The 27,845-nt window shown below is 43.6% G+C and overlaps 1 protein-coding gene across 1 annotated transcript; it reads right to left on the reverse strand.

Annotated features, from left to right (window-relative positions):
• Positions 1 to 293: 293 nt before the first annotated feature.
• Positions 294 to 27,829, reverse strand: dipk1b (divergent protein kinase domain 1B; the record flags this gene model as incomplete). The annotated part of the gene is made up of 6 exons (XM_080742455.1): positions 27,758 to 27,829; positions 25,277 to 25,411; positions 24,669 to 24,776; positions 8,135 to 8,311; positions 1,639 to 1,902; positions 294 to 842 (listed from the first exon to the last, which is right to left on the reverse strand). The coding sequence occupies exons 1-6, from the start codon at positions 27,824 to 27,826 to the stop codon at positions 294 to 296; spliced, it is 1,302 nt and encodes a 433-aa protein (XP_080598581.1). The 5' UTR covers positions 27,827 to 27,829.
• Positions 27,830 to 27,845: the final 16 nt, after the last annotated feature.

Raw genomic sequence — 27,845 nt, forward strand, 5'->3', positions numbered from 1 at the left:
ATTCCTAAGACAAAAATGTGATAACAATAAATGTACCCCCATTCGTTCCGGATGGTGACCCGTTTCGAAACGGGTCCCCATCCGGAATCAATGGGGATAAATTTACTCGAATAACATTTTTGTCTTAGGAATGTGACAAAAAACAAAAAATATTATTGAACTCTAGTCTCCATGGCATGACTAATCAATAGAAAAAAAGTCATTTTGGGGTTGAACTACTCCTTTAATGTGGTTCCGGGTCTTAAAGTGGTTCCGGGTCTTAAAAGCGGTTCCGGGTACGTAAATGTTTCCTCTCACGAGTACTGCGTGTTGGAGATCCTCTTCCACAGCAGCGTCTTGAGGTTGTTGAGCACCAGCGAGTGGTGCACCTCCATCTGGCTGGCCAGGCCGCTGAGGGTCACGCACGTGCGCAGCTGCTTCTCCAGGTCGCCGCGGAGCTCCGACGGCGCGCCGAAGAGCAGGAAGTCCTGCAGCAGCACGCACACCTTGGCGAGGTTGGGCCGCACCACCTCCGTGTTGCAGCGCCGCGCCAGCCGGTCGCACGTGGCCTCGCAGTCCCGGCCGTACGTGCAGTCGGCGTTGCTCTCGCAGCGGCGCCCGCGCAGGAAGGCGCGCACGGACGCCTCGGACGCCACGCTGCGCAGGTCGGCCATCTTGCAGTCGTAGCGGGCGTTGTAGCCCACGTGGCGCGGGCTGGCGTCGCACATGAGGAAGCTGCCGTAGGCGCCGTGGAACACCTCCTCCACGAACTCCAGGAGGCCGATGGTGATGCGCGCGCGGCGCGGCCACGCCGGGGCCAGCCAGCGGTTCACGCTGGAGCTGAGGGCCTCCGGCACCAGAGCCTGTGGGAGGGGTATTATAGGCATGTTGCGATTATCTCTAGCATTGGTCTGATACCCGGATGATTGCATCTCCCGAAGGATCATGGGAAATTGAGTCGCTGCATTACTGCGGGGTGTATCAGACAGACTGCAGTATTGATACTTTAATTAAGTAAAACATTTGAATACTTTTCCCCCCATTGGCAATTACTACATTCAGACATTTCTGCTCTGTGCAATGTTAGTTTACTAAGCCCAAGAGGCAAACAAGTGTTTTTTTTTTTCTCTCGTTTTTTTTATTCAGTGCCAAAAAACGAATTAAATCATTAGCTGCAAACACGAGTAGGTAGACTTAATCGTCAATGCACAATCGCGCGACATGCAAATCGCCACTGTCGGGCAGAAACCTCGTATCTCCAAGTTTCAAATTGTGTACGTTTGTCCGTAAACGAAAGCCGTACTCCATCATGACCGTCGCACAAAAGTAGTGAAAATAGCAGATCTGCAAGTGCACAACGCCTCGCGTCCCGAGGCGTTGTGTGCTTGCATATCGGCTATTTTCACTATTTTAAATTGCTTTTAAAATAAAGGCCTGTCTATACTTCGACCGAAATGTTCGGTGAGTTCAAATTTCCGAACTCTCATCCAGTCTAATGCTTTTCAGAAGTCCCGAGGGACACCATTTTATGGTCCAAAACCTTTTGGTCGAAATCTTCGGTTTCGGTCAAAGTATATACTGACAGCCCTTTACAACAAACAAAAAAAACGGTTTTGGACATACAAGGTCTCCACCCGACAACGAGGAAAACTTTACTACCTGCAGGTAGCTGGGGACCTGCAGCCTGTGCAGGGAGCTGTGGCCCACGCGCTCCGTCACGTAGAGGTCCCCGCAGAAGCCCAGCAGCTTGGGCGTGTGCTCCTTCTCCTGGAGCGCCGCCATCAGCAGGAACTCGTTGATGTGCAGCAGGGCCCACACCGACTTGGCCTCGGCCAGGGACACCTTGCCGTCCTGGTTGACGTCGGCCAGCGTGATGACGCGCCCCACCAGGGCGCCCAGCGACGCCTGCTCCCCCAGGTTAGACTAGCCGGGAAAAGGAGAGAAATGGTAGCGTTCAAAACTGGCATTTTCTCCCCGTGTCTCCTAGGGTAGATACCCTCACAAAAACATGCACTAATCCTGGTCTCAATAATGCCTCCCAATGGCCAGCCGGGGCGCCTGATGGAGGGGAAAGGAACTGGGAAAGGAACTGGGGAAAGGAGGGGAATAACGTGTTTCCTTCTACATTCTACGTCCAAACCAGGGAAATCTCCACTGTCAGGTGAAAAGAAGCAACTTGGACTCCTCATGCATAGAAGGAAGCATGAGGTCAGTCCGTTGTCTCCCCAGGTGCGGCAGAGGGAGAGCAGAGCCCAGGATTACATAGGCAATTGGCACTGGGTGAAAATGGGTTACAAAATCGTGGGATAAAAAATAAAAAATAAAACACGAATGCAAAATTTAACAAAATGGTCACTCTAACAAGGTATTATAATTATATTCTCCACATCGTGACAAGATGGTATATTCCCAGGTTCCGCAGGTCAGATGCAATGCATTATTGTTAATTGTGGCACGTTTACTAAGATGCCAAGTTTAGCTGCACTTGAACAACCATTCCAGGCTGCCATATCCATGCCCAAGAAACCGTAGAAACCTGTGTAAAAAACTGTCAAAACTCGTTTTTTTTTTTTTCAGACATTGTGAAAATAGCCGATCTACATGCACACAACGCCTCGCAGCGTGAGGCGTTGTGAGCATGTAGATCTGCTATTTTCACAATAGATCCGTGTTATACAAAATGTAATGCCTCTTTTCCATGACGACTCCCATCTTTGCCATACCCTAGCTTTTGCTGAACTGACACCACTGGGCACGATTACAAACAGTCCAAGCGTTTCGGGCAAAAATCGTGCATTTTACGATAAAAGCATGAAATTTGGCACACAGTTAGAGCATGCCATAATGGAACATTTTTGGCTATAGAACATCGCAGATTTGTCTTGGGAAACTTGTGGGAGCCAAACAAAGTTGGGGTCTCATAGACTTTATATATAATAGTAAAATAATACAAAAAATAAATATGCTTTAACCCATTCAGGCCGGGTACACATTTTAGTGTATGGGAGGGGCTTACAGTACATGTACAGTATGTATCAACATATTTGTTTTTGTAGGCTAATTTCTGATTTGGGCCTAACTATAGGTTAGGCCTAAATGGGTTAAGTAGAATGTGAGGGGTCAAACTAGGGTTTTTTCAGGATTCTAAATCCAATGCAAGCATTTGTTTTGCACAAAAAACATTCCTTTCCGGAAAAACGGCCCCCACAAAACTGTGAAAAGTGATGACTCATCACTAAACCATAGTTTTATGGGGGCCGTTTTTTAGCCCAAGTGCGTTTTCTTTTCCTGGTGCACTCGTAAAGTGCACGATTCCATCAAAATACTGCCTGGACCAATACAAATGAATGCAAAGAAGAGACGACGAGACAGCGACCGGGCGCGGCGCAAACGACGCAAACGGTCGCCTCTGTATCTTCGCCCCCAGTTGGAATCCAAGTGAAGCGATCTTCGATTCCCCCCGACTCCACCCATCGCATCCTGACAGCCAATCAGTGTTGATGTTGTCCGTAGACACGGAAATGTTTTGGGGGTTTTGGTTTTGGGACTCACTTTTTTCCTGGTGTTTCGCCTTGATTCTGACGTGACATACTTGTTTTCCAACGCTGAAAAGCGCGACCAATGTGAAGCGATTGAATCGACTAGCTACAGATCTATTTCTTCAGGTTTGAATGCACCATTACAGACAGCGTTGATTTTTGACAGCAGATGAATGTATTTTGGCGGGCCTTGATGGGGATTTTACACGTGCTGAAAATAGCCGATCTACAAGCTCACAACATCTACAAGCTCTTACTTGTAAGAGTATTTCTACAGTCAGGGGTGTCGCACCAAATTCTGGATTCACTGCGGGCCCCCCATGAATGTTCTTCATAGGGGGAGGGGGTTTAACCCATTTAGACTGGGAACGCATTATTACACATTATTTTTGCTTTAACTATTGAAAAATAGCAGATACAAGCTCAAAGCGAGCTTGTAGATCTGCTATTTTTGAATATTTCAAATTGAAAAACCTATATGTTTCTATGTCAGTGGTGCTCAAACTTGTTCATGTGAAGGACCCCCAAAATGATATGAATTTGGCCACAGACCTGCATCTCAAAATATTTAGTTCCAGCCAGGGACCCCCAAGATACAACCTTTGAGTTACAAATGTTCGCTTAAAAAATACATACATTCAAAGATTTGTACACATTTTCACGACTTTTCAAAAATAGCAGATCTACACTCAGTGCCGCGCTGTGAGCTGGTATATCTGCTATTTTTCAATAGCTGAAGTATAAAATACTATTGGGCCCTAGTAACTCAGACCCACTTTCCCCCCCTTGTGACACCCTGTACATAGTGGTATTAATTTGCTACTGTTACATAAGTGAAATATCGGAGTGATTGTTCCGTCCAACGCGCTGTCCGTTATACAATACATAACTGACCCCGAGGCCATGTTATATTCTACTCAGTCCTCCTCCCCCCTCTTCTATGTTAAGAGTCATTGTGGTGACAGTGACTGACAGGGGCGTCACAAGGGGGGAGGGGGAAGTGGGACTGAGTTACCAGGGCCCAAGGGTGGAGGGGCCTTAATTATTTTATATTTTAGCTGTTGAAAAATAGCAGATATACAAGCTCACAGCGCGGCACCGAGTGCCACGCTGCGAGCTTGTAGATCTGCTATTTTTTGAAAAGACGTGAACATTTTTGCAAATCTTTGAATATATTTATTTATAAAGCGAATATTTGTAACTCAAACTTTGCTTCTGGGGGTCCCTGGAACTAAATGTTTTGAGATGGAGGTCCGTGGCCAAATACATATCATTTTGGGGGTCCTTCACATGAAAAGGTTTGAGCACCACTGACATAGAAACATAGGTTCTTCAAAAAACCTTAGAAGGATTTGAAATATTCAAAGACTTGCACAAAAGTTCACGATTTTTTTTAAATAGCAGATCTACAAGCTCGCAGCGCGGCACTCGGTGCCGCGCTGTGAGCTTGTAGATCTGCTATTTTTCAATAGCTAAAGCACACAATAATGTGTGATAAGGCGTTCCCAGTTCCCCCTATGAAGAACATTCATGGGGGGCCCACAGTGAATCCTTGTACCCAGGGCCCAGAAGTTGGTGCGACACCCCTGGTCACAGTTGACATGCCGACTATATTTGGAAGCGTGTGACAGCTTCCTTCCTGTTCGTTTCTTTCGCTCTTTCTCGGGGTCTCCCCTTATTGACATTCTTCTCCTAACCAACTGAAACTAGGATGGTGTCCGTGTCCCTTTTTGGTCTTTGGTCTTTGGCTATTTTTGAAAAAATCGTGAAAACATGAACAAATCTTTGAATACATATTCTCCAAAGCAAACTTTAGTAACTCAAATCTCTTATATATTTTTTACATATTGTTAAATGGGGGTCCGCGGCCAAATACATGTAATTTTGGGGGTCCTTGACATTAAAAAGTTTGAGAACCTGCTCACTGCTCACAGCGCGGCATCGAGTGCCGCGCTGTGAGCTTGTAGATCTGCTATTTTTTGAAAAAGTCGTGAAAATGTGTGCAAATCTTTGAATGTATTTTTAAAGCGATCGTTTGTAACTCAAATTTTGCTTTTCGGGTGTCCCTGGAACTAAATATTTTGAAATGGGGTTCCGTGGCCAAATACATGTAATTTTGGGGGTCCTTCACATGAAAAGGTTTGAGAACCACTCACATAAAAACATAGTTTTTTCAAAAAAGCTTTGAAGGATTTAGAAAACACTTTTAGAATCGGGTCAAAATATTCAAAGACTTGCACACATTTTCAGAATTTTTCAAAAATAGCAGATCTACAAGCTCGCAGTGCGGTACTCGGTGCCGCGCTGTGAGCTTGTATATCTGCTACTTTTTTAATGGTTAAAGCATAAAATAATGCCTAATAATGTGTACCCGGTCTAAATGGGTACCCGGCCTAAATGGGAAACTAGCCGATCTACAAGCATAAGATGCGAGGCGTTTGGGTGCTTGTAGATCGGCTATTTTCACTAGTCTTGAGCGACAGCCTTGTATGATGAAGCAGGGCTTTACGAAGAAACATACACATCTGAAACTTGGAGATACGAGGTTTCTGCCCGTCAGTGCCCGTCAGTGACAATAATTACACAGTACTATGTGTCATCTCTGTTGAGGAGAAACCTCTTATGTCCATATTCTAACTTTTTTGTATTTGTAAATTAATGCCCCCACTTGATCATACACAAAATCATCAAAAGTAGCAGGTCCGCAAGCTCAAAACGTGTTGCTTCGCAGCGTGCTTTTGAGCTTGTAGATCTGCTACTTTTGCTGTTTTTGAATTCGAATCCTGAAAAGTAACGGTTTTGGACAATATGAGGTTTCCCCCCGACAGACAGGATAATCATCTCTGTTGCGCAGAAACCTTGTATGTCCATATTACATCTTTTTTTATGTTATAAATGTGTTATTATGCTTTATGCAAAAGCAGCTAAAAGAAGCAGAAGAGCTTGTGGATCGTTGTGAGCTCGTAGATCGGGTATCTCAGCTACTTTTGCATCAAGTGCAGTATAAAACGGGGTATTCATTTATAATAAAAATAAAAAGATGAATGTAAATAAAAGATTTATAAAACCCACATCCACATTCTGGGCAAAGACTTTCCAGACGTGTCCAATTTGTTCAAAGATGAACTTGTAGATTGGCAAACGTTGACACATTTGGAATAATAATAATAAAAATGATAATAATATTGAACCAAAGAAACGTTGTGCTTTAGTAGTGATGATATGTGTGGGTGGATAACAGCTTCTAACAGGAAACAGGAGATGCTCTTCAAACCTATACTGTATAAAGATATGAATCACTCTTTTTTTTTGTGTCCTACGCTTTTGCAACCCATTTTCTTTTCACAGAGTGCCAATTGCCTAAATAGCAGACAGGGTTGTCAATTGGGTATGGCAGGGGGTATGCAGCTGCCATACCCTGGGTGCAGGGGGGGAAATAAAAGTTACTTTTAAATATCAATCCATGAATGTCTCTTTGTCTATCTGTTCTGGTTATTATGTTGTTAAATTACAGTAAAATAACTATAAATGCAAAATGTAACAAAATGTTCACTTTAACAAGGTATTATACTTTTATTCTCCCATCTTGACAAGATGGTATATTCCCAGATTCCGTAGGTCAGCTGCACAGGTGCAATGCATTATTGTTAATTGCGGCGCTTTTTACTAACATGCCAAGTTTAGCTGCACTTGAACAACCGTTCCGGCTACCATATCCAGCCAAAGAAACCGTAGAAACGGGGGGGGGGGGGCGGGGGGGGGGGGGGTATGTTGCTAAAGTATGGCAAGGCGCGTGTGCAAGACACCAGTCATGTTGCCATACCTTAGCTTTTTCTGAACTGACGCCACTGATAGCAGATCTACATGCTCACAACACCTCGCAGTAAGCTGTAATCCTGGTCAACGGGGAGAGACTTGAACTACTACTACTAGGCACTGTATTAATATACTTTATTAATATATTATAATAATTATTGTTGTTGTTGTGTGTGTAACAGGGGTGTCGCACCAAATTCTGGGCCCTGGGTTCAATAGTTAAAGTTAACTATTGAAAAATAGCAGATCACACCGCGGCACCGAGTGCCGCGCTGCGAGCTTGTAGATCTGCTATTTTTCAAAAATCTTGAAAATGTGTTTGAATATTTCAAATCCTTCTAAGGTTTTTGAAAAAAATAATAATAATATATATATATGTTTCTATGTCAGTGGTGCTCAAACTTTTTCATGTCAAGGACCCCCAAAATGATATGTATTTGGCCACGGACCCCCATCTCAAAATATCTAGTTCCAGGGACCCCTCAGAAGAGTTACAAATGTTCACTTTAAAAATACATATATTCAAAGATTTGCACACATTTTCATGACTTAAAAAAAAAAAAAAAGCAGATCTACAAGCTCGCAGCGCGCTGTGATCTCGTATATATGTGCTATTTTTCAATAGATAAAGTATAAAATAATTAAGGCCCCTCCACCTTGGGCCCTGGTAACTCAGTCCCACTCCCCCCCCCCCCCCTTGTGACGCCCCTGCCTGTAATGCATGTACTTTATTATTATGTATGATTGTTGTTGTTGTTGTGTGTGTAACATGACTGTGGTACCAAGTGGTGAGAGCAGACCTTGAGGAAGCTGTGCAGCATCTCTCTGAACTCGTCCATGGAGGTGCCGCGCGTGGGTTTGTCAAACAGGCTCATCTCCTGACGGAGAAGAGAGTCCGGCGCCCCGTCTGCCTTCACCGGCTCCTCAATCCCACATTTAATCACCACCGGTCTCTCCTTCCACAGCCCACTGTACACCTGCAAGCATGGACGACAGGGATGCATTTGTAGGGGACAGATTTCCATTTCGACCCCCCCCCCATTTCGACCCCCCCCCCCAAATCGACCCCCCCCCCCCACTTCGACCCCTCCCCATTTCGACCGCGCCCCACCCCCCCACTTCGACCCCCCCCCCACTTCGACCCCCCCCCATTTCGACCGCGCCCCACCCCCCCACTTCGACCCCCCCCCCATTCCGACCCCCCCCCCCCCCCCCCCCACCCCCCCACTTCGACCTGGGGTGTGCGAGCGACCTCCACGGATCCCGCAGTCTCTCTCTCCATCTCTCTCTCTCTCTCTCTCTCTCTCTCTCTCTCTCTCTCTCTCTCTCTCTCTCTTTATAATTGCTATAATATAGGCTACTAATGACTAATTCCTGCTCTCATACTCTCTCTCTCCCTCATCTCTCTCTCCAGACAATTAAAACATGATTTATATACATTGAATGAATACAGACACTTCACAGATACAGTACTTAAAATTTGAAAAATCCCTTGAGAATTGACCGAGCAATAAGGCCTTGTGCGTCCACCGAGGCGGCGCCAACACCCAGGCAGCCCCGGAGCTTCCTCCGGGGGTCCCCGGGCCCCGCGGACCACCGCCTGTCACCCCGCCGTTCAGTGGGCACCTGGACCAGCCTGCCAGGCCCACCGGAGCCCCGGGCAGCCCCCTACGCCCTACTGGAGCCACGGACAGCAACGACGCGCCATTCTCCATTAATGATTGAATAATATCCTACAGAACAGATGAAATCACGTAGCTGTAATGTAGGCTATATTGCTGGCTTAATTTGTTAATTATTAGGAGCAATAAATATAGTCTATACGCCTACTTGATTTAACAATAAATAGGCTCAAGAAAGTTGCAAAATTACAATGGGTCACTGTGACATGGCTTATTTAATCAAATCTTATCAAAGCTTTATATAGGCTATGGCTTTGGGTCGCTCACCGAAAGATCTGCAAACTCGGCAAGCATTGTGTGCTTGTAGATCGTCTATTTTTCGCTGTTTGGCGACCAATCCCGACCCTCCGCGGGTTCTGGCTGCACGCCGTGCACGGAGTCTGTCTTGTTATCAATCGTCGGCCAAAAACTGAAGGACATGGAATATAGGCTACTGACAAGGCGCACCTTCGCACGACGCTATAGGCTCTTATTAATCAGAGCCTCTGAATAAGAGGCTATAGCGTCGTGCTCTATATCTCCTCTGATTCAGAGGAGATAGAGAAAGGTGTGTGCGTGTGGGGACTGAACTGGACCCTCCTATCTCCTATATAGGCTACTTTCCTGTGCGTCTTTGACCTACTGTACCAACCACAGAAGCCTACCACACACACACACACACACACACACACACACACACACACACACACACACACACACACTCCCTGGGTAGGTCTGTTATTGAGCTGGCCAACAGTAACGCATTGTCCTTTTTCTTGGAGTAGGCTATTTGCTTTATTCAATCATACATGCATCACCAGTGCTTTACTGCCTATTTTGCTTAGGCCTATATATGCAATGAATTAATTAAACGGGTATAGGGATTAATGGCATCAATGGACTGTTACTGTATCATACAGCCTTAAGCGAGGACACATTTCTTTATGGCTGCTTTTCAACCAGTGGTCCTTGGGGATCCCATGTGGTCCCCAGCTAAAGAGTTGTGGACCACCTTATATCTGTACCTAAAATGAAACCAAATGGACCCACCCGTTAACTGTAAGCGTAAAATTAATTGACGGTATAGCATGGCACGGAGCGTGACGCGTCTGTCTGTCTGGAGCGCGACGCGTCCGTCTGTCTGTCTGTCTGTCTGTCTGTCTGTCTGTCTGTCTGTCTGTCCATCACAGCGGCGCTTGCCCCCCCCCCCCCCCCCTCGGTATTTATCTATCCATCCAGAGCGCGCGCTGACAGACAGACAGGCAGGCAGGCAGCGCGACAGACGGCCAGCGCTTGCCGAGGTTCTCTCTCTCTCTCTCTCTCTCTCTCTCTCTCTCTCTCTCTCTCTCTCTCTCTCTCTCTCTCTCTCTCTCTATGGATGGAAGGAAGAAGGATGGACTCATGCATGTTAACCTGGGGGTCCTAGGCTAGAAATGAAAACGTTTGAGAATCACTTTTAGAGCCTGGTGGTCCCTGGCATACAACCATTGCTCTACACAGAATGGAAAATGGAAACGACAGTTACCAGACTATACCAGTAACGACTCATCGAGAGAGGGAGAGGTTCATATATAGGCCTAGAGGATACAGCCAAAAGCGACCTGATCATTTAGTTGCAGCGCCATGCAGCCGTTAACTGCTGCTGCTTATTTATTTAGGAAAAGAAACAAATGACAGAAAGAGAGAGAGTGAGAGAGCGATCGATCCACTCCCAGCCATGTGTGCATATGCATAAAGTTCAAGTTCAAATAGGCTGCCGCCTACATGTATATTCGTTTGTCCCCGAGGGGCGATTTGGTTGCAGCAATAGAGCAGCGAAGTGTGATGTCACTTCCGTGAAATGGCGTGAAATGTCGCCTTCTACGGGGTTCATGCTGGTATTGTTTTGTATTCAAATCGCCATTGAGGAATTTGCGATGACCGCATATAAGAACTGTGTTAAAAATATAAACACACCATGTGCGCGGACATGCTCTCAGCGACAGTCTGTCCCAGACACGAGTGTCTCTCTGTAGTTTCCAACATTTAGGACAGCGTTGATTACATTTTCTCTGACAACAGGCTATATCAGATATGAATGAATATCATAAACTATGCAGAACCCCCCCGCTGACAGAAACGCGCACATGGTGTGTTTATTTTTTTAACACAGTCCTTATATGCGGCAAACGCAAATTTCCCAATGGCGATTTGAATACAAAACAATACCAGCATGAACCCCCTAGAGGGCGTCATTACGCACAAATGACGACATGGCTTCGTTTCTCTATAGGCCTACATATTAACTTACTGTAAGAGCGCAAATGTGTGCGTGTGCGTGCGTGTGTGTCCAGAAACGTTTTGGAAACGCCACCTTAATTGTCTTCTTGGCTTGCGATCATAAATAGCCTACGAATAACGAAACCACCAGCAAAATATCCTATAGGCCTATCCTTCATCAGATAAATTAAGGGGACTGGGGTAAAGGGATATAATAAATTGTCCATTTTAGAAGTATTTAAGCCTTTTTGTTCGTTTAATGCACTTGTACATGGAGCGATTGGAGCCTATTAGGCTATCTTATAGGCCTATGGGCCGTCAGGCGCGCAAATATGGATTGTTTATGTGATGATGATAATGATATATACCGTAGGCCTAATGCAACAGCGCGACAGACAGACAGCGTCGTGCACAACTGTGCGCCTTGTCAGTAGCTATACTGTATATTCCATGTCCATCAGTTTTGGGCCGACGATATCATTTGATAACAAGACAGACCCCAGCCAAACTGCGAAAAATTGCCGATCTACAAGCTCACAATGAGGTGTGTCTACAGACTACACAACATGCATGCTTGCGAGTTTGCAGATCTGGTGAGCTACCCAAAGGCATACTATTGATTAGATTTGATTAAATAAGCCATGTCACAGTGACCCATTGTAATTTGGCAACTTTCTTGAGCCTATTTATTGTTGAATCAAGTAGGCGTATAGACTATATTTATTGCTCCTAATAATTAACAAATTAAGCCAGCAATAGGCTAGGCCTATAGCCTACATTACAGCTACGTGATTTCATCTGTTCTGTAGGATATTATTCAATCATTAATGGGGAATGACGTCGTTGCTGTCCGTGGTCCTGGAGGCAGGCTGGCCCAGGTGCCCACTGAACGGCGGGGGGACAGGCGGTGGTCCGCGGGGCCCGGGGACCCCCGGGCTGCCTGGGTGTCGGCGCCGCCTCGGTTCAGTGTATATAAATGTTTTAATTGTCCCTCCATCAAACCATCAAGCTTGAAGTACAGAAATAATACTAGCCCGTTACAAGATTGCGTTGAGAGAGAGAGAGAGAGAGAGAGAGAGAGAGAGAGAAAGAGAAAGAGAAAGAGAGAGAGAGAGAGAGAGAAAGAGAAAGAGAAAGAGAGGGGAAGAGAGAGAGAGAGAGAGAGAGAAAGAGAGGGAGAGAGAGAAAGAAAGAAAGAGAGAGAGAGAGAGATGGGAGGAGATGCGCACATAAACTCATTCCTTTTTTTTTTTCTTCTTCCACCCCTATGAACTGCCGCTCTACGCACAGTTGAATCGTTCGCTTATATAGAAGCAGCGGCCGCGCATAGAAGGGCTTTCCTAGGGTCGGAGTGGTGATGTCTATAGCAAAACGGGGACACCCTGCCATTCCGACAGGTTTATTCGAAATGGCGGTATTTCTGAATCGAGACGTTTAGGGTCGTAAAGGCGATGTGCATAGAAAAGAGGGAGCACCCCGCCATTTCGACCCATAGAAGTCAATGGTCGGAGTGGCAGGGCGTCGGTATGGCGGGGTGTAACCGCATTTGTAAACCAAACATGGCATTTTCTTAAGCCTGCATTGTTGCTGTTGGGGATAAACCTCAACAACCGCCATTATGTTAAAAGAGTAGTTCACCCCAAAATGACTAATTTCCTATTGATTAGTCACTCCATGGAGACTTGAGTTCAATAATATGTTTTGGTATTTGTCGCATTCCTAAGACAAAAAATGTATTATAGTAAGTTTACCCCATTGATTCTGGATGGGGATTGGGGACCCAAATGTATGGGCCTGGATGGGGACCCAAATACAAGGCCCTGGATCCATCCATTAATGCCCTACTTGATCGGGATGGTGTTTTCCTCTGGTGTTTCAGTCCGAGTGTATCAAAGGGTGCGTTCGGAAATGCGCACCGGGTGGCGAGTATTCCTACCGTAGGATACGGGGTTACATAAATTAGAAGGCGCGGCTTGTGATTGGCTGGAGCGGAGGTCTGGAGCACTCGGCTGTGGTCACTTGGACTGCGCGGGCGTTTATCGTGGGCTTGCCCAGGCCTTACGGCCTGGGCATAAATATAACGATTGCATTCACCACGGCTTCGTAACTCGCGCGGCGCTCCGCCGGCCGCGCGGCCCTGGCCCGCTCTTCGCGGGCACTCGCGCCTGCGGCGCTCAGGCGCGAAGAGCAGGACCAAGGTCCGCTGGCCTTCGCGCCACTTGCAATGTCGTGGACAATAACTGTGACATCTAACCATAGAACGAGCGCTCTACCACACCCGGTGCGCATTTACGAACGCACCCTTTGATACACTCTGACTGAATCACCAGCAGAAAACACTCTCTCCTACTTGATCATGCTACAGCGTGACACAAAAGCATCAAAAGTAGCACATCTACAAGCTCAAAGTGTGGCACGAGCTTGTCAATCTGCTATGTTTTGCTATTTTTGAATTTGAATCCTAGAAAGTTACCGTTTTTGATATATGAGGTTTCAAGCCGGCAGAGACGATAAACTTATTCATATGTCAAATAGCTTATAATACGTTTTGACACGTTTTGATAAATTCTGATACATAAAAAAACATACATCTTTTGATTGATACTCTGCATTTCCCAAGCTGCAAGCTTGTAGATCTGCTATTTTTGAAAAAATCGTGAAAACGTGTGCAAGTCTTTGAATATTTCAAATCCTTCTTAGGTTTTTTGAAAAAAAATATGTTTCTATGTCAGTGGTGCTCAAACCTTTTCACGTGAAGGACCCCCAAAATGATATGAATTTGGCCACGGACCCCCTTCTCAAAATATTTTGTCTCAAGGACCCCCCAGAAACAAAATTTGAGTTACAGATGTTCGCTTAAAAAATACATAAGATTTGCACACATTTTCATGACTTTTCAAAAATAGCAGATCTACAAGCTCACAGCTTGTATATCTGTTATGTTTCAATAGCTAAAGTATAAAATACTTTTGGGGCCCTAGTAACAACAAAAACCCGCTTCTTTCCGACAGTCAACAGCCGACTGAGATTGGCTTTCGACACTTCCCTACAACTTGCGTACCCACTGCCTATTCAACAGCAGATTTTCGGCAACACTTTCCTGGCACTTTTCGCCGCAGATGTTGGTGCGGAGCTACGTATAGACCAATACAGAGTCAGGGAGAGAAGGACGAGGCTGTGCACTGTGAACTGACACTGTGAGAGCCAAGGCCAAGGCACAGCAAGGAGGGGAAAGAGGAACACCACCCACATTGTTGCTGTTGGTCATAAACCTCAACAACCTCAATTATGTTAAAGTGTTTTTTCATGAATTAATGCCCTACTTGATCCTGCTACAGCGTGACACAAAAGCATCAAAAGTAGCAAATCTACAAGCTCAAAGCGTGGCGCGAGGCGACCCGTTTTCAGCTTGTCAATCTGTTATTTTTGCTATTTTGAATCCTAGAAAGTTACAGTTTTTGACATATTAGGTTTCAAGCCGGCAGAGACGATATACATACCGGTATTCATATGTCAAATAGCTTATAATACGTTTTGACACGTTTTGATTAATTCTGATACATTTAAAAAAAATGCATGTATTTAATCCATTCATTCAAGTATGGTAACTATGATTTGGGTTTGGATTATGCTTGAAAGGTGTTTGGTAGAAGAGAAGCCACATGTTCCTAGTAAAAAAAACTAAAATCATTTTCACTGTTCCTACATTTGCATATAGATGTTAACGCTTGTTATACATTATACATGAAGCAAACATTTCTACACAAATACCAGAGTCGAGTTGGTGGCCTCTTTATTGTTTGTCAATTATTACATTGGAGGCTGTACTGTAGGTCACGCTTTCTCTCTGCCCTAGATAGCTAGAACGATTGATTTGCACCCTCTGTAGAGTCATTTGGATAATCTCCTAATCTACAAATGAGTGTCGAGCATGAAATGCGCAGAGCCAGATCAGCCAGGAAAAGCTTTTGCGGTTGCTGCTGGCGGCCGACCATTGGTCGACCTCGCCTCCATGTTTCTGTTCTCCACCAATCGCAGGCTCATTCACTAATGGAGCACCGATTTAAAATAAAAAGGTTTGCATTGCTCATTTGCTTGTTTGCTGTGTTGCATGACTCAAGGCAAAGCTGAATTCAGAAGGCCTGGTAAGATGTGCTCCCTCAGAGTAGGCTCGCTAAAAGCAGATCCATTCCCACAAGGGCCTTCAGCCATGTATTGAATTAAATACATGTTTAATGCAGTGGTTCTCAACCTGTGGGTCGGGACCCCCAGGGGGGTCCCCATATTATTTTGGGGGTCCCCAGATGATTAACTTTATGTGCAACATTGTTTTCTCACTCAACAGTAAACAAACCAACATAATGTTTAAGTGTATATAGAGGGTATCTGCACATTTCTAAAGTGACAATTTAAGGCATTAAGAATTTTTAATACCTCTAAAATGAAATGGCCAAATTGACAAATATTAGAGGTAGAAATTGTGAAAATAGCCGATCTATGCTGCAAGGCGTTGTGATCATGTAGATCGACTATTTTCACACTCTTAGTGCTCGTCAGGGTGCTCGTCTCTTAGTGCTCGTCAGGGTGGGGGGGGGCTCAGTTAAAATATGATTATTTTGGGGGTCACAGCCTGAAAAGGTTGAGAACCCCTGGTTTAATGAATATATAAAATGCAAATACTCATTTCATATTCATTAAACATGTATTTAATTCAATACATGACCGAAGCCGCATTTGGTTGTACACATTTTGTACACTCTCAGAATTTAAAAAAGCACCGACTGAGGATTGTACAGTTCTCAATCGTCGCATGACAGCCAACCGGATGATCCTCAACCACCTTAGACCGTAGAGACTTCCGGTGACGTATGGAGTAGCTGTGTGAGCAGTGGGCTCAGCTCGTGAGAAACTTGTTTTATTTTATTTTTAAATCATCCTATTACTGCGGTTCATCGTTGTGTAGCTACATCGACATCTGACATTCGTCTTGCTTTTGATGGGGCCTAAGCCTAATACAAGATTAAACAAAGGAACAAAGGAACTGAACAAACAATCAGTCGGCGCCCGACTTGGCGTGGACAGCCTCATGTCAAACATGAGTTTGGATGCATCAACAGCAGCTATAATGGCTGCGATCGAGAAGCAGGGCTTGGAAATGAGGGAATTAATTGAACAGTCTGTGAATGAAATAACCACTCGTTTGGACTCTCTTGAAAACTCTCTCAAGCTCGTGAAGAAGGAACAAACTGCGGCAGCAAAGAAAGTCAATGGTATTGCCACCGCCGTGGCACTACACGACGCCCGCCTGGTCGCGCTGGAAAAAACCTGCCAAGATTTGCAGGAAGCTAACGAGCAGCTTAGCGTGAAGGTGGTCGACCTGATCGGGCGGTCCAGGCGCTCGAACCTGCGGTTCATTGGAATCGGTGAGGGCCTGGAGAAGGGCAATCCTACAGCCTTTATAACTGAGCTGATCGGTTCACTTTTCGGCCCGGAGGCTTTCACCAGGCCGGTGGAGGTGGACAGAGCACATCGGATTGGACCCAAATCGGCGGGCAGCGCTGAAGGAGGACGTCCCCGGGTCTTCATCGCCAAGATACACCGGTATCAAGACAGGGAGCTGATTCTACGTCTGAGCAGAGAGAAGGGCCAGCTCACCTACAACGGCACCAAACTACACATCTTCCCGGACTATTCACCTGAGGTTCTGAAGCAACGTCAAGCATTCAGCTCTGCCATCAAGATTTTCCGAGAAGCTAAAGCGAAAACATCTCTACGTTTTCCTGCAAAGTTATATGTCGAGCACAAAGGAACGACCACTACTTTCATCGACCCTGTCGACGCCAAGGCCTTTGCTGACAGTTTGTCTTCTGAGTCTGGCTGATCGTGGACGGTAAAAAGCTACACTGAACCGAACCGCAAAAAGTAATATGCTCTAGCCTTTTTTTTTGTGTTTTTGTTTTTTCCCTCATTATTTGTTTTTTCTTCTTTTGTTTTTGCTACTTGTTTTTTTGTTATTTTATTCTCTTTTTCTTTGGTATTGTTTTTTTTTAAAGCAAGTTTTATCACTGAGGGTGTTACATAAATAAATAAAAACGTAAATTGCACTATTTCTGGGTTAGTAGTATTATTATTTATATATATATATATATATATATATATATATATATATATATTCCTCTTCTAAGCAAGGGTGATTAATTATAATTTAGATCTGTTTAATATTCATGTACTTTCTCACGGTGGTGGGCCTACATTCTTTGTCGTTTAATGGTCCTAACAGATCCATACGACGGCCTAGTAGTCTCATCTAGATTATGGGGGTGGGAGTATTGCCAAATTGTTTGGTTTTTGGGGAGGGCGGGGGTGGGTGGGGGGTTTATGTTAAGTGTACCAGACTGTATCAGCACTATGTCTTATAGATTATTTAAAGCGAGTAAGCCTATGCCTATCATACGAGTCACATTTGTCTTAAATCACTGTGATGAGTGATAACGGCATCAATACTGCACCTTTAACTTTTATCACTTGGAATGTAAATGGACTGGGTAGTCAAGTCAAAAGAGGGAAGGTTTTCGCTCATTTAAAGTCATTTTCTGCCGATATTGTATTCCTACAAGAGACGCATATCAAGCCATCTGACCAATCTAGACTAAAAGCAAATTGGTTCTCAGAGGTTTATCAATCTACCTTTTCATCAAATGCTCGAGGTGTTGCTATTTTATTTAGAAAAAATGTTCCGTTCCAATTGTCCTCTCTTATTAGTGATCCCAATGGTAGATACTTGATAGTCTCTGGTAAAATCAACAATATTCCTATCACTTGTGTTAATATCTATGGTCCTAATACTGATGATCCTGAATTTTTTCGGAGGGTTTTTAATTTATTACCTGATCCCAACTTGACAAACCTGATTATTGGCGGTGACTACAATATGTTTTTGGATGGTTATCTTGACCGCTTGTCAACACGTCCTGCCCCGCTTAGCAAATCTGCTTGTACCTTGCATAACCTAATGAAATCATTTAATCTAGTTGATATTTGGAGAATACAGCATCCCACTGACAGGGAATACTCGTTCTTCTCTCATGCTCATAAATCATATACACGTATTGATTTTTTTCTTATTGATTCTAAGCTGATAGCAAACGTTTTAAATACAAAATATCAAGGTATCCTTATCTCTGACCATAGCCCTCTCACTATGACTTTTAAATGGTTACTTCCAAAAACCTTTTTCCCCTGGCGCTTTAATTCTCTACTATTACAGGATAATAATTTCAATGAGTACATGAAAGCATCCATTAATGAATTTGTATCATTTAATGATAACGGTGATGTTTCTGACTCCATTTTGTGGGAATCGTTTAAAGTCGTGGCGAGAGGCAAAATAATTGCTTATGAAGCTTCTAAAAAGAGAGAGAGGCGCAAACGCCTTGCTGAAATTGAGCAACAACTTCCTGATGCTGAGAGACTGTATACATCTTCTTTGTCAATGAGGGATCTGTATTCTGTCATGAAATTGAAATATGAATATAACACCATTATGAGTGACCAGATTAGCAAACAGATAATTAAGCTGAAACAAAAACAGTTCGAACTGGGTGATAAGCCTGGTAAACTGTTAGCCAGACAGCTGCGTGGTGCGCAGGCAAGCAGGTCTATCCTTAAAATCAAATCCACAACTGGTGAATTAATAACCGACCCGCAAGATATTAATAATTATTTTAAAGACCATTTTGAAATGCTATATTCTGCTAAGCATAATGCAACAGACGACGAGATCGAGTCATTTCTGACATCTGTCGACTTACCTAAATTAAATGATATCGCCAAGGCCGACATCGATTCTGAAATTACTATTAATGAAGTTAAAGATGCGATTAAAGCTCTCGCGAGCGGAAAGGCCGCTGGGCCTGATGGATATTGTGCAGACTTCTTTAAGGCTTATAGTGATCTTGTCTCTCCCTTGTTACTCAGAATGGTTAAACATTCTATTGATAGCAACATTTTTCCACAGTCTCTTTATGAGGCCAATATTTGCCTATTACCTAAAAAGGGGAAGGATGAATCGGATCCATCTGCATATAGACCCCTTAGTCTTCTAAATTTTGACCAGAAAGTGGTTGCCAAGATTCTATCAGCTAGGTTAGCGAAACACATGCATTCTCTTATACATCGGGATCAGAATGGATTTATGGCTGGCAGGCTTTCTTTTTTTAATACTCGTAGATTATTTAATATAATGTATGCCAAATATAAATCAGATGATAAACCCGTGGTCATATCGCTTGACGCTGAGCGCGCCTTTGATCAAATCGACTGGAGATATATGCATGCCACATTAAGACACTACGGATTTGGTGACTATTTTTTGAAATTGGTAAAAATGCTTTATACCTGCCCTTCTTCTTCCATACTGACTAATGGCAACAAATCATCATCTTTCAAGCTACAACGCGGGACGAGACAGGGCTGTTGTATGAGCAGCTTATTATTTAACTTATTGCTAGAACCGCTCGCTATTGGTATTAGAAAGCATTTGGACATCAAAGGCATTAAAGTGGGTAACGTGGAATGTAAACTCTCGCTTTACGCGGATGATTTATTAATTTTTATGATGGATCCATCTTCATCCCTCCCCCCGCTTCTATCCTTAATTAAGCATTTCGGTAAACTGTCTGGCTACTCTATTAATTGGCAAAAGAGCGCGTTTATCCCTCTTAGTAACAATCTAGATTCCTCTTATCTTCAGTCCCTCCCGTTTAAGATATCTACCGACGCGTTTACTTATCTGGGCTTATCTATCCCTTTGAACCCTCTGTCTTTGTTTAAATATAATTTCACTCCGTTAATAGATAAACTCAAGACAGACATTGAATACTGGAGAACGCTGCCGCTATCTATGATAGGGCGCGTGAACGCTATTAAAATGGTTGCGCTACCCAGGTTCATGTATTTATTTCAAAACATCCCAATTAAGCTCTCAACGTCATTCTTTAAAAAAATCGATGCAATAATAATGCCTTTTATTTGGGGGTACAAAACTAACCGTATAGCAAAAAGCCATTTACAAAAATCTAAGATACTAGGTGGGTTCTCCCTCCCTGTATTTCAGCATTATTACTGGGCCACCAATCTCAGAGCTTTAATTTATTGGCAAAACCAGCCTCTTCATTCTCCCTCCGATGCTCCTATATGGCTCCAGTTCGAATCTCAGGCAGTGAAGAATAGCTCCCTTTCAGCTCTTCTGTTTTCCTCCAGGGATTATCCAGTCCACCTATTGGGTGATAATTGGGTTCTGGAAAATTCAATCAAAATATTGAAACAGATAAAAAGAGTGCTTTTAGTTCCCGACATGTCATTATATTCTCCTATTTGTTTCAATCACAACTTTATTCCTTCGCAGTCAGATATAGCCTTTTCAAACTGGAAGGATAAGGGTCTGATATCCTTTGCAGATCTTTATGTTAACAACCAGTTTGCATCCTTTTCTGAGCTGAAAGACGCATTCTCACTTCCACAATCCCACTTTTTTCGTTATTTACAAGTTAGGCATTTTGTGCAAAATAATTTTATTAATTTTCAAACCTTTCCCCAGGAACACTGTTTTTTTGCATTAATGAAACTCCATCCAAATTCTAAACACCTCATATCCAAATTTGTTTCATTGTTTGCTAAAGCATCTATTCCGTCAACAAACCACATTAAGGCTTCTTGGGAGGCTGATATTGGGGTGGAATTGCCCGATGAGATCTGGAGCGAGGGGTTGAAGAGAATCCACTCAGGCACAATCAATGCCAGATTGCAGCTTGTCCAGTTCAAAGTGATCCATAGATTACACTATTCCAAGGTTAAAATGAACAAAATGTATCCAACTGTCTCTGACACTTGTGACAGATGCAACATTTCCAAGGGCACGCTGGGACACACGTTCTGGTCGTGCCCAAGGATTGTTCCATTCTGGAAAAGTATTTTTGCATGGTACAGCAATGTATATCGCACTCACATCGAACCTGACGCACTGACTGTCCTGTTTGGTTGCTCCGATGCCTCTCTCGCTCTTCCGTATGCGGTACAGCAGACTCTTATGCTTGGTACACTTATTGCGAAACGAATCATTCTAACCGAGTGGAAGACCGCTGTCATTCCAAGTTTCTCTAAATGGCTTAATGAGTTTGTATCATTGATACATTTGGAGAGGCTGCGATGCCACAGACAGGACAGTCTTGTAACATTTGAATATATCTGGGGTCCTATTACGGGTCATCTTGACTCTTTATGATTATGACTGCCCATGACATCTAGTAGCCATACTGTAGGTTGTACATCTCCTATACCCAAGTTGCCATACCGTATGTTATGTTGTACAGCTCTGTGGGCTATGATATATAATATTATAGTTTACAATATATATATATATATATATGGTTGTATATACATTAATATAATGTTATGGTGTACATCTCTGTGTGGCTATGATATATATTATGTGTATACATGGTTATATATACATTAGTATAATTCATATAATTATTGTATTACATATGGTTATATATTATGGTTCACTATTTCAAGTAGGACTATAGATGCCTAACTGTTCCAAGTGTTTTAAATAATACCATTGTATTTATTTTTGTATGATAGGTTACCACTCTCGTTTCTACTATGCTCTCCAGTCTGGTGTATGTTGTCTTGTTCGTCTTGTATTGTCTTTTATAAAAGCAAATAAAAATTAATATAAAAAAAAAAAAAAAAAAAAACACCTTAGACCGTCTGAGAAACTCACAGAACAGCTTTTACCCTAGTAGTGGCAGGACTCTGGAAGGTGGGTGTCACGAAGTGGAACCTGGAAAGAAGGGGATATCCGCACTCTCTTCAGTAATTTATTTCTTGTAGTTTTATTTCATAATAAGCACAACAGCAGTCTCACCGCATGACGGACCGTGGCCTTCCTCAGCGTCAGTAAAAAACTATAGACTCCCTTGAGCGGAAGTGACATACCTGTATATATGTTACAGTATGTTTGGGTAACTCAGGACGTTCATTGTAAGAGCGCTTGTTTTGTCGTTCACCACACACTAATCACCACCAGATGGCGACGACAGCCATTCACTAGTGCAGGCGCTGACGTCACTCGTTTGCGACTCTCTTTCTTTATTTACTAGCCTAGCTCGGCGGTGTTTAGCCATTAGCTTAGCCATTAGCTTAGCCATTAGCTTACTATGAGCGTTTATCGTGGGCTTGCCCAGGCCTTACGGCCTGGGCATAAATATAACGATTGCATTCACCACGGCTTCGTAACTCGCGCGGCGCCCCGCCGGCCGCGCGGCCCTGGCCCGCTCTTCGCGGCCACTCGCGCCTGCAGGCGCTCGGGGGCGAAGAGCAGGACCAAGGTCCGCTGGCCTTCGCGCCGCTTGCAATGTCGTGGACAATCGAGCGGCTCCGCCTGGAGGACGTTGTTGTGGCGACCGCTTGTTCCGCCCCGTGCCGCACCACGAGTGCTCCGTTTCTCGACCGTACTGTTTCTCTAACAAACCGTGACATATACACATTGCCTATCAAAGAGTTCAGCTGTGTCTAATTAGGAAATACATTGTCACATTGTCATATTTGCATTATTTTCAAAAACATTTTGAACAATCAGTGTGTAGAAATTATTTCTATAATATACATTTATCATGCGGTTTCCACAAACAGTCCAACATGTTTACAGAAATCAATGTATAAACAAAAACATGTTTTTGAACTCTTTGATAGCCAATGTGTATTTATGTCACTTCCGCTCAAGGGAGTCTAGTTTTTACTGACGCTGAGGAAGGCCACAGGCCGAAACTGGTCCGTCACGCAGTGAGACTGCTGTTGTGCTTATAATGAAATAAAACTACAAGAAAGAAATGACTGAAGAGAGTGCGGATATCCCCTTCTTTCCTGATCTTTACCAGAATCTGCATCCAGTGAACGATAAGACTTTTTACTCTCATAGAGAGCGCGTCACCTCCAGACGGTTTTGTACCGACTGGGAAACTTGTCACGAAGTGGAACCTGTCAGCAGTGATCACCTTCATTGACTTCCAAAAAGCGTTTGATACCATACACCGGGGGCATTCTCTGGGCCCATGGTGTTCCTGAGAAGATGGTGGAGGTTAAAAGGGATATTCCACTGCGCCGCAGGCCAAAATCAGGCTGATCCAGTGCGTCTCAAGAGCTGACACGTGAATAAAGAAGGCGCTGGAGCAACTTGGATGATTGGAGCCTTTTTACTTTAATAGCAGGGTGCAAACTAAGCAGAGAAAGAAAAACAACGTTTCGATGTCAGATTACATCTTGACCTGACAAAGATGTAATCTGACATCAACATTTTCTTTCTCTCCTTTTTTTCTGTGCTTTTCACCCTTAAAGTAAGAAGGCTCAAGATGGTGGAGATATAGTGGTGAGCTACATTTGGACTCGGGCCACATCAGAAACGGAAATAAGGGAGATCTCCACCAAACAGACTACTACAGATCACTACAGACTGGCACTTGAATTCGGGAGATCGGTCAGTTAGAAAGTGTGAAGAAAAGTTGCTGAATGCGCGTGAGAGCAGGGGTATCGCATCAAATTCTGGGCCCTGGGTACAAGGATTCACTTCAATTATGTTGTGCTTAAACTATTGAAAAATAGCAGATATACAAGCTCACAGGGCGGCACCGAGTCCCGCGCTGCAAGCTTGAAGATCTGCTATTTTTGAAAAATCGTGGAAACGTGTGCAAGTCTTTGAATATTTTAAATTCGTCTAAGGTTTTTTGAAAGAAATATATTTCTATGTCAGTGGTGCTCAAACCTTTTCACCTGAAGGACCCCCAAAATGATATGTATTTGGCCACAGACCCCCATCTCAAAATATGTTGTTCCAGGGACCCCCCCAGAAGCAACATTTGAGTTACAAATGTTCGCTTAAAAAATACATATATTCAAAGATTTGCACACACTTTTAACTCAGTCCCACTTACTTTTATTTGTACAATTTAAGAAGTTTTATTGTTTGCTTGTTGTCGTTATTGAATTTTTATAACTATAGATTCATGCATATTGTTTTGTCATATCTTTTTCTATAGTTTCATGGTGCTTAATGGTGCTTCAAGGTGATTCACCAGTAATAAACGTCATCTGTTTGAAACTCTACTGTCTCATCATGAAACGTCCATTACCGATTATTACATGGTTACAAAGTAACTAGTAACCAAAGTTCTCAAATAAATTGGGTGAGTTTTCTGCGGTCCTGGGGTGGGTTTTCCTAGGTGAGTTTTCTGCGGTCCTGGGGTGAGTTTTCCTAACCCCAGGGTGACATTTCAGTGCCCTGGGGTGAGATTTCTTATTTCTAGACAGGGTGAGTTTGTTCTAGGGTGAGTTTTCTGGTATTCTCTGCGTTTACCTGGTGGGTGGAGGAGGTGGACATGCAGTGCTGCAGCGTGAGGGTCCTCTGGTCACACAAGGCCTTGCAGGCTGAGCCAGAGACGATCCCCCTCCTGTAGTGGTCACACTGGAACAGGAAAACAGGAAACCCATGGTGTCAAGAGGGACCAGGAGATCTAGTAATCTTGGACAGTGATTAGAAACTCTCTTTATTGTACCCCTACTAATCGGCGTAAAATACATTGTAACAGCATGTTTTCAGCTGCTTAACACAGCAACAGCAAACAAACAAACAAACAAACCAAAAAAGAAATCTGGATACTGATGATCCAGGAAACTTTGCACACCATAGAAGCGGAGGTGGAAAACACATAAAAAAAAATAAAAAAAAAAACATTGTCCCGCATATCGTCACTGTCGGGCAGAAACCTTGGGCAGTTTCATCATACAAGACTGTCGCACAAAACTAGTGAAAACAGCAGATCTACAAGCACACAACGCCTCGCGGTGCGAGGCATTGTGTGCTTGTAGATCGGCTGTTTTCACTATTTTAAATCATTTCTAAAATGCAAAACGAACGGATATGGCGTTCCTGACAAGGTGGCGAAACAGAGTATGTATACTCACGATGACCATGTGGCAGACATGGCCACGGCAGAGCTCAGAGTAGGAGGCGTACTGCATGTAGAGGACCCAGCTGGCCACCAGGATGCCCAGCCATGCCAGGAGCAGGTACTTCACCTTTATAGCTGGGAGGCGACTCTTCATGGTGGGAGAGAGAGAGAGAGAGAGAGAGAGAGAGAGAGAGAGAGAGAGAGCGAGAGGGAGAGAGGGAGAGAGAGAGAAGGATGAAGAGAAAACATGTATACTATCAAGTCATGAGGATAGTGTTGCTGTCATGCAGAAATGGGTAAATCTCGCTTTTTTCAACGGCACATCATTTCGACTTAGGGTTAGGTTTAGGCATAGTTTTACTGAGGATAGGGTTAGGGTTTGGGTTAGGTTTGGGCATAGTGGTTAACATTCACCAGGTTAGCATTCACCAGTGTCGGCAGGTTAGCATTTCACCAGGTTAACATTCACCCACGTCGAAAAGATGCTACTGTATGTCGAAATGATGACACGCTCCCACAGAAACCTATCGCCATACGCTTTGTGTTGTTTCTTTTTCTAGTAAGTTAACACCTTACTTGATTGTAATACAGCGTCACTTGAATGTACTATACAGTGTAACTCAAAAACGTATATTACCTATCTCAAAACAATTCCATGTCTGGTAGGAATACCAGGCATAGAACAGTTTATGCCTGCATGGTATTCCTAAACGTGAACATTTTTTTTCTTTCTATTTGAATCAGACATGAGAGGTTTCCACTCGACAAGAGAGATGGCTTATAGGTAACAGGAAAACTCGACCTAAAACAAAGTCGACCCAAACTCGTTTCCCAACGGGTCTGTGGCCTTAACCTAGATGCAGAATAGACCAAAATCAAATCTTTGCTACTGGGGGTCCCTGGAACAAAATATTTTGCGATGGGGGTCCGTGGCCAAATACATATCATGCTGGGGGTCCTTCACATGACAAAGTTTGAGAAACACTGATAGCAACATACGTTTGTTTTCAGAAAACTGTTAGGATTTAGAAGACATTTTTAGAATGTGCTTATCAGTGGTTAAGGACCCCCAAAATGTGTTTTTGGCCGCGGACCCCCATCTCAAAATATTTTGTTACACGGATGGACCCCTATCGCAAAATACTTTGTTCCAGGGACCCCCAGAAGCAAAGATTAGATTTTGGTCTATTCTGCATCTAGCTTAAGGACACAGACCCGTTGGGAAACGAGTTTGGGTCGACTTTGTTTTAGGTCGAGTTTTCCTGTATTCGGCTTATAGACCGCAGCAACGTTGGTTTTGCTGGTGGTGACCTCACATCAACATGCTGGCCACGTTGTGTCACATTGTGTTACCACATCCAACTTGAGTCTTTGATTTGGCAACACCAACAACTTAAAGTCAATGGACTTTTCCTCTTGTACCAGATAAAAAAGAAAAAAGAAAAAAAAAGAGAGAAACTAAAAGGACATCCTGTGTGTTGAGCACAATGTCATTTCTGTTGGGACGGCTGTGCAATTTGTGAATTGTGACTAAGCATGCGAGAGAGACAATTTGAACGATAGTGTCCAACTAGTTAGACAGGATAGTTGGTGGCAAGGCAGTCTGGAAGTCAACATGCACGTTCTCCTTTTAGACTCAGGATTTTTGTTTATGTAGGCTATTATAGGATAGCCTACTTGTTCCCACAGAATGGTAGACGGCCTGATTGATTGTTTGAAGACATTATAAGAAGTTTGCAAAGGAAAAGGTACAGTTTCATGACAATACAGTACACTGGTACAAGGTCAACTAAAAGAATAGGCCTACATACCTTAAAAATCCTTATAGACTTGTTTCAATTGGCGTCCTTTTTTAACTCATATAACAGAATGACAGACAAATAGAACACAGTACTATATAGCATATTATATAGCAGGATAGCAGGAGAACGAATTTGACCCTATTTTTTAGCCAAATCTGGGTTGGACGTGATCTGTGGCACTGCCTCTGGTGTTGTAATTGTGAACATCCTTGACGTTTTGGAAGTATTTTGTCAGGTATAGGCTATATGTTATGCTATGCAAGGGCTATATTGTTAACACTATTGTATTAAGTCTAAGCATAACGATAACACCCCCCACCAACTGATTAGCCTACTGTACATTTAAATTATAGATGCTGTCTTGCATATTATTGTATGTCTTTTAATGTTTTGATTAATTGAAAGATGAATACACAGGAGCACAATGGAAACAAAGCCCTCTGGGGCTTTTGTGTCATTGCATCTTACCACTGTGCCTTTTTGCCAACTGTTAATAAAGTAGGCTATTCAATCAGTCAATCAATGGCAAACGCGCACACTCACACGCACAAAAAGAGACAGACAGACAGACAGACAGACAGACAGACAGACAGACAGACAGACAGACAGACAGACAGACAGACAGACAGACAAAGCCTCATATAATACACATTAAGGCAGATGATGACCATATGCATCATACATATACATACCTGGAAGCCCTTTGACAGAGGGCAGAACACCACCAAATGGACCAGTCTCCGCAAAGCCCTGGGCATCATGAGTCGCTCCGCTTGCTTA

This window comes from Nannobrachium achirus (genome assembly GCF_963921795.1).
Source record: "Nannobrachium achirus genome assembly, chromosome: 15".
In the NCBI taxonomy this organism is placed as follows: Eukaryota; Metazoa; Chordata; class Actinopteri; order Myctophiformes; family Myctophidae; genus Nannobrachium; species Nannobrachium achirus.